The sequence below is a fragment of the Cucurbita pepo genome, unplaced genomic scaffold (genome assembly GCF_002806865.2).
Source record: "Cucurbita pepo subsp. pepo cultivar mu-cu-16 unplaced genomic scaffold, ASM280686v2 Cp4.1_scaffold000198, whole genome shotgun sequence".
In the NCBI taxonomy this organism is placed as follows: domain Eukaryota; kingdom Viridiplantae; phylum Streptophyta; class Magnoliopsida; order Cucurbitales; family Cucurbitaceae; genus Cucurbita; species Cucurbita pepo.
Window position 1 is genome coordinate 45,485 of NW_019646463.1, and position 13,847 is coordinate 59,331.

Consider the following 13,847-nt stretch of genomic DNA (forward strand, 5'->3'; position numbering starts at 1 on the left):
TGTTAGGATCGCACAACAACGCACACGCTCGATCTAGATGAACACAAAGAACAGGATAGAGAAAAGTGCAAGAAGAACTCTGGCTAAAAGGATTTGTATTGATGACTTCTTCAAGTATGTACAGTAAGAGAGAATTACAGAGAATAGGAAGTTACTTTTTCAAAGCTCTATCGGAACGTGATATATATATAGTTCAGTTTACTATATATAGCTTTACCAGATTTAACCATCTACTATATATAGCTATTTACTATATATAACTTTACCCGATTTAACCATCTACCATATATAGTTATTTACCATATATAGCTTTACCGGATATAGCTTTACACAAATATAGCTTTACGGGATATAACCGTTGACCAAGCTATAAATAAGCAGGCTCCATAACCTAACAGAATCATCATCATTCTCTGATTGTGATACTGCTTCCTTTTTTATCGTTTACAATCTATTTGAAAGTGACCTTTTTCTCCACAACTCCAACACTTTACATTTGGTTTGTTTGGAGATTTTTCTTAGTTTCTTGATTTTGATCGCCCATTGTTTGGGTCCTTTGATTTACTCCTTCCCCTTCGATCAACACTGAGAGCATTGCCTACTCAATCTCCGATTTCCTGTTTGCGAATACTTTCGCTAAGAACTACATCTCGAATTTCATCGAACTTCAGCTTATTAGATCCTCGTGAACTGCTGATCGCGGCAACAACAGTATCCCACGACTCAGGTAAAGATGACATCAAAATCAATGCCTTAATTTCATCTTCGAAATTAATATCTACTGAACTCAGTTGACTTACAATCATATTGAATTCATTTATATGACCAGCAACAGATCCACCTTTAGACATTTGTAGATTAAACAGTCTCCGCATCAAATACACCTTGTTCATAGCTGACAGTTTCTCATACATATTCAACAACGCCTTCAACAGATTTGACGTTGTCTTCTCCTTGATGATGTTGAACGCCACGTTTCTAGACAGCGTCAATCGGATCAACCCTAAGGTCTGACGATCCTTGAGCTTTCACTGCTCCATGGTCAATCGGGTTCTTGAAGATCTTTTTGGTACAGACAATCTTCAATTTGCATCTTCCAGAAACTAATCGGATCCATCAAACTTTTCAATTCCAATCTTTGAAATTTCCATTTTCACATATCGGGGTGAATTTCGCCTCCCTCTGATACCAGTTGTTAGCTCTGATCCCAAGGTTTACACAAAGAACAGGAGAGAAAAAATACAAGGAGGAATATTTGCTAAATGATTTATTAGTGATGACTTAGTTATGTACAACAACAAAAAAAATGAGTATATATATAGTTTCAATTTACTAAATATAACTTCCAAAGATTTAAACCAATATAATCTAACAAATATATCTGTATCAAATCTTTACCAAATATCTGCCATATATATCTTAGATTTTTACGAAATATCATCCAAATGTATCGATCTAGATATCAAGCTCCATATTCCAAGAGTTAAAACATACATTATAGGTAAAATTGGATTCATACGACCGTTCCAAAAAGAAAGAAGAAGCTGAGACAAAACTAAAGCCAAACGAGCCCAATATTACGTAGGCCCTGTCGTGCCATTACCTTAGGTATTTTTCTATTTAATATTTTCTTGAAGATAACTTTTTTTTAGTTCAATTTAAGTGATTGAAAAGCGTTGAAATCGTTATTCTAGTTTCTACACTATGAAATCTTCAAAACTATTAAAACTAATCGAAAATCGAACTTAAAAATGTTTTAAAAAATGGCTCAAAATAGTGTCAGGGCACAAACTTAGTTTAGTTATGTCGTCGAGAGTTGGTTCACTTTAACCGCAAATATCATCCTTCTTTATCTTCTAGACAATAGGGCACGAGCATGGTCTTCTCCTTCGATGGTCTGGTTGTGAGCTTTTGTGGTCGAGTTGGTTTCTTCATTGAACTTCTAAATCTCCTTATTACGAACATTTGATAAAAAAAAATTATATATTTTCATCTAGAATCGAAGAAGAATTTAGGACATTAATATCGTTATTTTCAGGCTAATCAAATATACCTCAACTTGAATTCATTTGCTTTCTTGAGACGTATTCAACCTTCGATTCCTTCACGAGCATCAATCTCATTACTTCCACGAAACTATAGGAAAAGGATTTATTCAAAGCTATAAGGTATATGAAGAGAATATGACTTTCAAAGAATTTGATTCGAAACTTAATTTCTTAAAGAAATACTTAAATGCAATTCATATTTAGACACGGTAAGATCCCACATCAATCAATTGGAGAGGAGAACGAAATATTTTTTTTATAAAGGTATGGAAACCTATCACTAACGGACGCGTTTTAAAAATCTTGAAGAAGAGTTGAAAGAAGACAATATCAGCTCACCATTACAAATACATAAAAGAAATTTGAACTTGAAATAACCACAAACAAGTTTTATTTTTGGGAATGATGATCAATAATACTTCTACTAAATTAGAGTATCCAAGTGTTGATGGATGCTACCATATGATACCACAAAGGCAAGACTTATAATATCCAAATTCTTGAGTTGGTGCATGCAAGAGCTATTAGCTACAAATATGAGTTTTGGTTGTTCCTTCTCACAAAGAATCAATCCAAAGATCCATTTCTGATACCCAATCATCCCAAAGCTCCCTCTTGTTGCACCCATCTCCATCTGCCATTGCTACCACTTCTTGATCAAATTGGTAGTCCATTTGGATATTCTCCATGCGGATGCTACCACTTTGTTCAACAATTGGTACGTTTTGGTTCTGATTTTGTATCAATATTCCTTGCTTTTCTCCATTTTGATCCTCAACATATTCTTTTTCTTTTGATTTGCTGCTTTCTTCTTGAATAGGCTTCCACTTTGTGGAATTTGGCTTCTGATCACCTCCTTGATGACCATTCACCTTCTTGCTCAAATGGCAATTCCAATAGTTCTTGATGTCGTTTGCTGTTCTTCCCGGTAATTTCCCTGCTATGATCGACCACCTAAAACACCAAAAATAAAAAATATTCTCCTCTCTCCGAGTTATCCATCTAGGCATTTCAATTTTATAACATGAACTTTAAGAAAGTTGCAAAGAACGTTGTTCAAATTACCGTAAGATAAAATTAAGTTAAGTTTTAATAAAGCTAAATTCAAGATGAAGTTGAACTTCAAGATACTTTAAGTGGGGCTTTATTTGTTTTTATTGATGTATTTTTAAGTTTTAAGATATTTTATTTACATTTAGGTTACAATTCTTGAAATGAATCATACAAGATCACGAGATTTATTTTGAGGTTATATAATGCTATGTATTTTATCATTCTGATAGTAAAAAGGGAATCTTTGTAGTTTAGGTTGCATGTTTAAAATCATTTAAATTTTACATGATCGATCTTCCTTGTGAAGTGATTTGAATCTCAAACAAGTTTTCTTTCCGTGAGATATTTAATCAACTAAGCATATCGATCTTACTCTTCCTTGGGTGATTCCTTATCGTTTTAGAGTTTCTGGGTATTTAAATATAAAGATTTGATTCTTGAATACGGTTGTTAAATCGAATTCCTAAGAGTTACAATCGTTTAGGATGAAATCGTCTTGATTTAGAGGTTTTAGCACTTATGATCTAGGGGTTTGCATACCACGAGGATTTACGAGGATTCTTGATTCCATTTAACTATGGTTTTCATATCTTCATAAATATTTTACGTTTAATAAAATCGATGAGAACGAAAATAAAACGTAGAGAATAGATTAATTCGACAAGATTATTAATTCAAAAAGTTTTTTTCTTTAATATTCTTAATTTGTCCAAATTTTTAAACCAATTTTTACAAAAGGAAAGAAGATAAAAGAGATGATAATTGAAAAACAAAGATAAAACAAGAGCTTGCCTGTTGCCAAGGATATTGTGGAGGTTGAGAATGAGTTCGACTTCTTCGGGTGTAAAACTTCCTCGTTTGATATTAGGACGAAGATAATTCAGCCATCTCAGTCTGCAACTCTTTCGACATCTGTTCAAACCTTTTTCAAATCACGAAAACAACTTAAACTTTAACTTCATACATGATTCTATTAAACAACTTAGATCTCGTTTATTAACTATTTAATTTTTAAATTCTAAATTTTTGAAATTAAGTATATGAACACTGCTTTCTATAAATTTCTTTGTTATGCTATCCACTTTCTACCTCTATTTTTTTTTAAAAAAAAATATTTTTAGGAGAAATTAACTTCATAATGACGGGAACAACCCAAATAAAGTTCACAACCAACCTAAGGTAATCCTCCATTTTTAGGTTGGGTTGAATTGGATTGTTGACTTCTTTTTAAATTTTTCAATAATTCAACTCAACATAAACTTTAATACTTTAATATATATATATATATGTTTGTTTATGTTATTATTGTTTATGTTTTATGTTTGATTATGACTGATAAGTTGATATGTTTATGTTATTATTGTTTATGTTTTATGTTTGATTAGGACTGATACGTTGATATGATTCTGGTTATGCCTTGTAATACCTCATATTGTTTCATGTATGATAAATATGAATGAAAGACTATGAATATGTAGGTACGTCTCTTAAGTCATTTACGTTTTGATAAGCATGGAAGTATGATGTACATCATCTCGTTGAACCATGATTTTTAATATAAGACTTCATGCATGTTATATATCATAGGATCACAGTTTACTTCTCTAGCATGTTATGTACAGACACGTACACCACGATATTATTCAAGTTCCTTTCTCTTTTGTTGGGTTTTGGCACCGTGAGCGTGCGCTAGCCTATAGTCAAGCCTACAGCGGATGTTATGAGCCCGCCAAGTGGATTCTTTTGTAGGAGCGTGAACCGTTTTTATAGAAGTACTATGCATTCAACTCTACCCATAAGAGAAATTATGCTACAAGAAATAGTCATGAAAAAAAATTAGATCCCACCAGCATGTTACATATTGTATGTAATGCACTTCCCGATTCCAATAGTGGGATTATTGATTTAATATAATTACAAGTTTATAAATATTTAAGTTCATGACAAATTTTAAAATTATTTTTGCACAAATACACCATGACCTACTTGCAATAAAGATCTTATTTCTAAAGGAAGAAGTAAGGTCGTTACAATATTGCTAGAAAGAATCGACCATCGACTGGTTGACGACGGACATACTGACAAATGCATAAAACAAGTTTAATATCTAATAATCTCCTTCCTTAAACTTATTTCTCCACGAACTTGGACATCAAACTTCTTTTTCAGATGATGAAAAGCATCTGACTTTAATGATTTTGTAAATATATCGGCAATTTGATCCCTCGAACTTACATGGTGCAATTCTACTTCTTTTGTCTTCACATATTCTCTTATGGAGTGAAATCGAGTGTCAATATGTTTCGACCTCTCATGATGAACCGGGTTCTTGGTTAGAACTATTGTCAACTTGTTATTGATAAAGATCTTAGTTGTTTCTTCTTGTTTTAGCTTCATTTTCTCCAATAATCTCCTTAACCATACAACATGACAAACACGAGCACATACTGCTATATATTCACCCTCACAAGTTGACAGAGATACTATAGATTGCTTGTTCGATAATCAAGTACATGCAGTGTCGCCAAAATAAAATGCGATCCTAGTTGTACTCTTTAGATATTCATGTCTTTCGACCCAATCACTATCGTTGAAACCAACCAACTTTATGTTGCAATTTTGCAAGTAGAACAATCCATGATCCGCCATCCCCTTTATGTAATTGAGAATCCTCTTTTCTGCCTTTAAATGTGAGGTTTTTGGTATCTTCATATACCTGCTTACGAGTCCTACTCCAAATAAAATGTCAGGTGCAAGCCAAGTACCTTAGGCAGCCATTAGACTTTTAATTTAAGACCACACTCAACATGTGTGTCTATCGACGGGCAGTCTTCAACAATAAATTCCTCTAAGATCTCCTTAGCATACTTAGGCTGAGAAATAAAAATCTCATCTTCATCATGTTGCATCTTAATTCCTAAAAAGTACTTCATCATATCTAAGTTTGTCGTCTCGAACTCCTTCTACATTGAGTGCTTGAATTCTTAAATCATAACGTTGCTGCTTCTTGTAAACATCAAGTCATCGACATACAAACTAAAAAAAAAAACACTTGGCTATGTGAGTTCATCTTTCTATAGAAGGATGGCTCATAAGGGCATTTCACAAATCCTTCTTGCATGAAATATGAATCAATTGCTTGACAGTGGTTCAACATAAACTTTTTCTTCTTTCTCATTCAAGAATCCAGACTTAACGTCAATTTGATGTGTCTTCTACTTTTGTTGGGTCGCAAGTGAAATCAACGATCTCACTATTTCTAGTCTTGCGACTATGACAAAGACCTCCTCATAGTCTATCATATGCTTTATGGCGCTCTACTACACCTTTTACATCTCTCTTCGTCTTATATACCCATTTAACACAGATGGATTTAGAGTCTTGTGGAAATGATTTGAGCTCCTACGTGTTATTTTTCTTTATGGAGTGAATCTCCTCCTCCATAGTTTTCCTTCACTTTGGCTCCTTATTTGCCTCCTCAAACGTTCCGGGGCCAAAGCCTTCAAAGAGACAAAAATTGTTGAACTTCATCTCGTACTTCTAATCAATTGGACCAACTGGTTAAGTGGAGTCATAGAGCTCCTAGATATCCCTTGTCTTGCATACTAAACTACTAAGCTCATTATCGCCTAAGTCATCATCAAGAGTAATGGGCGATAGTACTCTCTTCTCTCCCTCACCATCAAAAGGAATATAAATCTCTTTGCCAGTTGTCTCCCGGTTCCAACTCTGATATTCATCAAACTTGACATCTCTCGACATTACAACTTGTATCCCTTGCAGTTCTCACCATAGCCAAGAATATGCATTTTTGGCTTTTATCTTCAATCTTCGTGCACTTCTCTTTCGGAGCATTTGGGAAGATGCCACAAAGTGCTATGATTTAGAGTCGTTACCTTCATGCATCTCGATTCCATAATTGAATGTTTCAACGAAAGCATCTTGTTCTTCGTCTTCTTCATCTTGATGTCATATCGTATTTCCAATAGTTGCCCAATACATAATAAATCGCTTTTTATATTAGGAACATAATTGACATTCGAAATACAAAGTTCCTTTCCATTTTGAAGTTCGATGTCACTTTTCACTTTTATTGGACATATGGATAGATCACTGAATGTCATGTTGGCTTGTTGACCTTCATCGAGCCTTGTGAAGAACTCCTTTATTACACTCATGTGGTTTGAGGCTCCGAGTCTAGGAACCACATGACTGATTGAGGCGGCTCAATTTCATTGTATGACGTTAACAACATTGGTCCATTACTCGGCTTCTCATCATCAATAAGATTAGCCTTCTCCCCTCTATCATTGTATGTATTATATCAACAATTACAGTAGTAATAACTAAATTTCTTACCAACATAGCATTGAATTTGTGATTTTTCATACCTTCCTTGTCAACCACGTCCATGACTGTGGCCTCGACCACGAGCCTCATTGCTCAAAGTGGTTATTACGACCACCTCTTCCTTCAACCATCACATTTACCTCTTCCTCAATAGTATCCTCCTCTTGAGAAGCCATCCGTTTGAAGGAAGAGTTGGTTTGCAGTGCTTGTTCCATACTCTTTCCTTCTTTCTTCTTTCCCAACCTACGTTCTTTATAGAACGATAGATAGCCTTAAATTTCCTCGATTAACCTCTCCTCAAGGATCTTTAAATTCTTAAATTCCCGCGACAATGTACTGAAACCGTCAGTGTAAAGACCTCATAATCTTTTCCAAAATTCATACTTCTTCTATCATCTCACCGCGTCTTTCACATTTCCTAGTGGAATTTACACGATGGAAGTAATCATAAATTGACTCCTAATCTTCTTGTTTTTAGTTAAATTACATTAAAATTTAATAATCATTTTCACTCTATTTTCTAATCTTAAATTTTTTTAAAAAAAAAGTAATTTTTCTAAATTTTAATGAAAGTAGAGGAATTTTTTTAAAATTATGGTGAATAAACTCAAATTGGGTGGGTTTAACCAATCATATTTAAAGAAAGGAGAAATTGAAAAATTTTGGACAGTTTTGAGTAACCTACCTTGAGCTTTAAGGAATATGATGACTCTCACTGTAACGACCCAGACCCATCGTTAATAGATATTGTCCTGCTTTTCTTTTCGGACTTCCCCTCAAGACTTTACAACGCGTCTGCTAAGGGAAGGTTTTCACACCCTTATAAATGATGGTTTGTTCTCCTCCCCAACCAATGTAAAACATCACACTCAACCCATAAATTAATTCGGCAGCTTCATGGTATATAAGAGAGAGTAACTTTGCCGAAGAAATCGTGAGCTAAAGCAAACTGTATTGAGCTCTAAGAACTGAGTTTCAGATGCCATTGGCCATAGAATTATGCAAAGAAAATAAAAGGGCAACAAGTAGGGTTGGGGAAGGAGGGGTCAACGGTCAACAATTAGATGATTCATTTTTTAAAATCGAATATTTCTCTATCTCGAGATTTAATTTCTTATCCGTTTTTAAGGTCGCAAATTTGAATCCCAAACACGAGCACTCAAGTAAGTGGCTATTCTGATCCTTTCTTAAGTTATGTTTGTGGGAATCTTTATGGAATGCCTTAGAAACCTAAGTTGGAATAGAATTAAGATAGAATGAAAGAATTATCACATGATAAGGCACTCGATTTGACGTTTTACTCGACAAACCACTAATATGACCTAAAACCATGTAGAGTGACCCCAAGTGACATCTACTGCTCATGAAATTTTAAAGCAATGCCTAATATTATGACATATGAAGGTAATTTAAAGAAGCATTTTTAGGCCATAAACCATCGAAGAGGTAAAATGACAAAAAAAAAAAGCCCCTACTATATTAACGATACTGTTTTATGTAAGAAATAAATATCTAATGCTTAGGTTGTTTGCCAAATTTGTAATGACAAACCTTTAGAGTCGGAAATAAGAACATGAGACTCGTGACTTTGACAAACCTCTAGTGTTTAGCCAAGCCAAGTAGGCTATTTTTTGAGAAATGCACAACCAAGGCTCTAAGCTTATTACAACACCCAAACAACTAAGAACTACTCTCTATTGACATGCCTTGTGGCCTAAACCTAGGTGGAAAAGCTCATTTTGTGAGACGTAGGCTTTGACTATGGTGTGAGAATCTAGGGGATGTAGCCATTCTGGGCCGAATCTAGATTTTGAATCATGGTCCAAATTGCATGTATACGCATTTCTCAAGTTCATGTTATTTACAATCTTTCATATAAAGGTTTAGATATAGAATTAGAACAATGTAGAGTGGAAGTGGACAATCCATTAAGATCCACTATCCTTAAATCTGTCCTAGGACGAGGATCACACCCGCATAAGATTAGGATTAGCAACAGGCGGACTAAGAATTTAGAACTCATAACTCATAGACTAAAACCTCGAAACAAAGGTCCTTAGAATAGAATTGGTGGTCAAGTTAAAAGTGTGGTAACTCATTTACGTAGCCCTTACCTTAAAAGGGTAAGCAGAAAACAGTGGCACCACCTACACTTAAACAACAACACCGTTCCCCTTAGGTACTATCATCTGGGGTAACTAAATAGAGCTCAAACCACCTCCCAAAGTGTCACAACAGGCAAACCCAAGCACACTAACTGTTCGATGAAATGCCTAAAATAAACAATGCAAGTTTATACACACACCACGTGCAGCATTCAAAGCCAACACCCATGTGGCACACATGTGCATCATTGCATTTTTGTCTTTTGAAGGACCATCTCTTTATCTTCCCTTGCTTCTTAATTCAATGCCATTTATGAAACTCAAATCCCATATCTTTTCCATAACTTTTGAATACGATTGTTCATCAACTTGAGAAGGGTTTCTAACTCAATTATTTGGATTGCATGTTTGTCCAATTATGATCACTTTAGTTGTCAGATGGTGGACTCGATTATAGTTTTGACTCGAGAGATTCATATCTGAGATGGGTTTTTGAAATTTTCTCATATAGCCTTTCAAATACATGATAAAATGATGTATTCTCCTTCACATTTTGTACTTGTGTTCGTAAATTTCTCAATGGGCACCTATAATGGTAATATGTTAGTTTTGTACTACATTCGTCATTAGATTCAGAGTGGAAAATGTTAGGATCGCAACGTACACACTCAATCAAGATGAACACAAAGAACAGGAGAGAGAAAATTCAACGAAGAATATTGGCTTACTTCGTACAACAAGAGAGAATACAGTGACTACCTAATGGGTATATATATGGTTTCAGTGGAAATATATATCTATCAAATCTCTACGAAATATCTACCATATATATCTCTACGAGATCTTCACGAAATATCTACCATAGATGGGCATCAGGCTCCATATCCCAAATGCCAAAAAACGAGTATTAGAGAACTAAACATATCGATCTAAGAATTTCCATAAGATCTCTCACGATAGGAACCTAAACCCTAAACAAATTGCTTATAACTCGAACCAACGGGGGAAAAAGTTATGGTCGTTTTAGGAAGTTCGAACAAATAAATATAAAAGCATGAGGATTAGAGAGAAAAACTAACCAGCCAATTGAGGAACACGATGCCATTTCCCTTCACCATATTGCTCGATGCATTTCTTGAGCAAGTAATCTTCTTCTTCAGTCCAAGCAATGCCTCCCATTGGACCTCTTTTTCTTTTCTTCTCTTCTTTAGCTCTTCTTTTGGTTGTTTGATTTCTTGTTTGTGTGATAGCTTTTCATTGGTGAAGGCTGCAAACATATAGAAAGGCTATTGTCGTCAAGGAAGAAAGTGAGTTATTATGTGGAAGAAATTAGAATGGAAAATGGTCCATGTTTCTAAGACACTCCAACCCTATGCATGTTTTTGATGAGGCATCATGAGTATGGGTTTGTGCTCAGTCATTTTCAACTAAGCTATCAAACAAACACAACACTTTTTAAACTTTTTTTTTTTAAATTAATTATGTGAATAATTACTTTTACCTTCGTGTAATCCTTTTCTTTTTTGTTTCGAACACTTTGATTTGGAAGTATTCTTAGTGGGCTTGGTCCAAACCCGAGATGAAGAATCGAAATTTGGATTCTCGACATGGGTCTCGCCATAACAAGACATTTTCTGAATGAGAAGATTCTCTTTATACACTAACGATATATTTTGTCTATCTCAAACTATTCATCCCTAAATGCATGTAGTAATTAGGGTTTTGATATCGAATTCAGATCGGGGAGACAACTCCCTCTAGGGTTCTGGTGAATATTTGTTAAAATCAGCACTCCTAAATGGTGGTGAAAGTTCTTTATTTATAATCATTTACAGAATCAAATAGATTACGAACATGATATTAGCTTATGATCGAAGGTCTAATATAATAGATATAGTAAATTGTAATGGAAGGCTAAGTATCATCAACAGCTTTAACTTACGTTCCAAGAGAGAGCTAAGCCTAAACTGAAGTTAGAGAACTCTTTTAATTCCAAAAATCATTAGTTAAAATGTCCTAACTTCCTTCAAGAACCATTCTCATGCCCCCATGGGATGCAAACCAAAAAAGAATATTTTTAACTACATTAACCATGGAGAAAATTTACAGTGTTTACGGATTGTAAAACAAGAACCATGAACAATATCATTCCCAAAAGTAATCCTTCTGACAAGAATCTGTGGTTAAATTTGTGTCGTGGAGAGCAATAAAGGTGATTGAAATCATGGTAGTTCTCAGAGCTGAAATCAGCTGAACCAAAATAAACTACCAACGACTAACTACCAACAAATTTTGTCCGTTTGACAAAATCTTCATGATTTTTCAAACATTCTCATGGGGTTGAGATGTTTTTACCTTTCATGTTTTCGAATAGTACGGAGACTTGAATCTTCAAACGTCAAATCTCTAGAAATAGATTAGTATAACTCAATTATTTGAGTTAGGTTCATTTTGACATTTTATAATTTATTGAAATTTTGGCTACCGGTAAGGTGTCATAATCTTAGTAGGAAGGAGAGTTGATTGTGATCATCACGTGCCATGATACGACTGAGGAGGACGGTGCATCATCCAACGCGTCACATAAAGTGGGCATTGAAGAGAAGACGAGGCATAAGGAAAATAACGGCCACGAGTGCTGAACATAGGCTTGCTAAAGGGGGCTAGGTAGGGCTCAAGGCCTTATCCTCGAAAATTGGAGTTTCAAAGGAAATTTAGGCATGCGGTTTTGGAGTCAAATCCGTCCATATGAAATATGAATGCTTTCTAGATTTGGTGTCAATCGAGCACGGATGGACGCTCCATGACACCATATGACCGTTTGCCAAAACGACGTCTACTCGAGGAAGATAGAAAATGACTCAGAATGTACCGTAGGAGAAGGTATGGTGTGTCGATATTGCGCCCCAGCCCATGCGTCAGATATTGAATCATACACCCGCTATCTAATACGAAGTCCGTAAATGTAATGGCATTGACACAGTAAGGTCTAATGTCTCCATAGAACCTAGATGGATAAATGCTTGGGTTGTCTCAATTTTATGAATGACATGTGGGCCCGTTCTTGATAGCATGACCGAGTGAGAAATGATGGTCGACGACACCCCGTGACTTGGAAAGCCGTCAAAACATATGGACCATGTTAATTAGGAACCAAGATGAGATGACCAGATGCGACGTTGTATTGAGAGGCCTTGGTCCAAAGTAGAGGAAAGGTCGAGTCAAATAACTTGGACTAGTGTAGAGACAAATCGGTTGTGTCACAGATGATTAAACATGCACGTGCAGGTAGCGTATGTAACCAAACAAGTTTAGATTCTACACAAGTGATGTTCAGTTGGCGAAAGACAAATCTTACTCAAATTCGGACGAAACCATAAATTCAGACAAAAAATGACTATAGGACCCAAATGTATTAAAAAAAAAAAGAAAAAGAAAATCAAGGTTCAGGATTTTACACAAGTATAATAAAGGAAACCGAAGTTGAAGGACACTAAAAGTTGGAGTTACGACAATCGTCGAGAATGGTAGGTTTTGTGTTTTGGACAAACTTTAAATGTGATTATTATCTCTCCATAATTAACCAAATTGAATAAAAATAATTTTAATAAAATCTTGAAATTTTAGAGGATTTTTCAAACGTAGGTGCCACGTGGTAATCGGAAGAGTGACAAACGTGTCTTGCAGTACGAGCGACACATGTCAGCATCATACTGGCGTATGTGTCAACCTGTACGAAAAAAAGAAAGTAGCGAACTGGTTTTGCCAATATGTAATCTCCACGTGTCAAGCCGTGAGGACAAGTATCCTTCCCTAGGCACATGGCGTACTCGTGCACGGTGATGCGCATATTTCTCCACAAACCACGTGTGGAGGCCATTGAGGTCGTTTTCTTGCCGGCTTCCACTATGGTTCTAACTGTGTTTTTTTTTTTTTTTTTTTTTTTTNGAACCTAACTGAGTTTAGAGCCCTAGAGATATGTGGCTTTTAAATTGATCTGAGAATAGTACGTTCCTAAGAAATCTAGCCCTCTAGGATCGTGAGTTACGACTAGAGGCCATTAGAGAGTACCTAAAGAATTAGATTAGCTAAAAGAGTTGGTCCCGATAATCCCAAAAATGCGAAATGAGACTTAAACTGCCTAGATGCCTCAAGAACCTAGTAGACCTCTACACCAAGGATGACTTAGAAGGTCTAACATACTTATTAATAGTAAAAATGGTGTAACCGAAACCTCTGAGATAATTTGATTTACTATTGTGTTGTGGGAACAGATTAAGGCTGGCAATGT

The 13,847-nt window shown here is 35.3% G+C and overlaps 1 protein-coding gene across 1 annotated transcript; it reads right to left on the reverse strand.

Moving 5' to 3' along the window:
- Positions 1-2,424: 2,424 nt before the first annotated feature.
- On the reverse strand, positions 2,425-10,798 carry LOC111784438 (transcription factor MYB1-like). Its single transcript, XM_023665146.1, has 3 exons — positions 10,636-10,798; positions 3,894-4,023; positions 2,425-3,002 (listed from the first exon to the last, which is right to left on the reverse strand). Exons 1-3 carry the CDS (start codon positions 10,733-10,735, stop codon positions 2,606-2,608), a joined length of 627 nt encoding a protein of 208 aa, XP_023520914.1. The 5' UTR covers positions 10,736-10,798; the 3' UTR covers positions 2,425-2,605.
- Between the last annotated feature and the right edge of the window lie 3,049 nt (positions 10,799-13,847).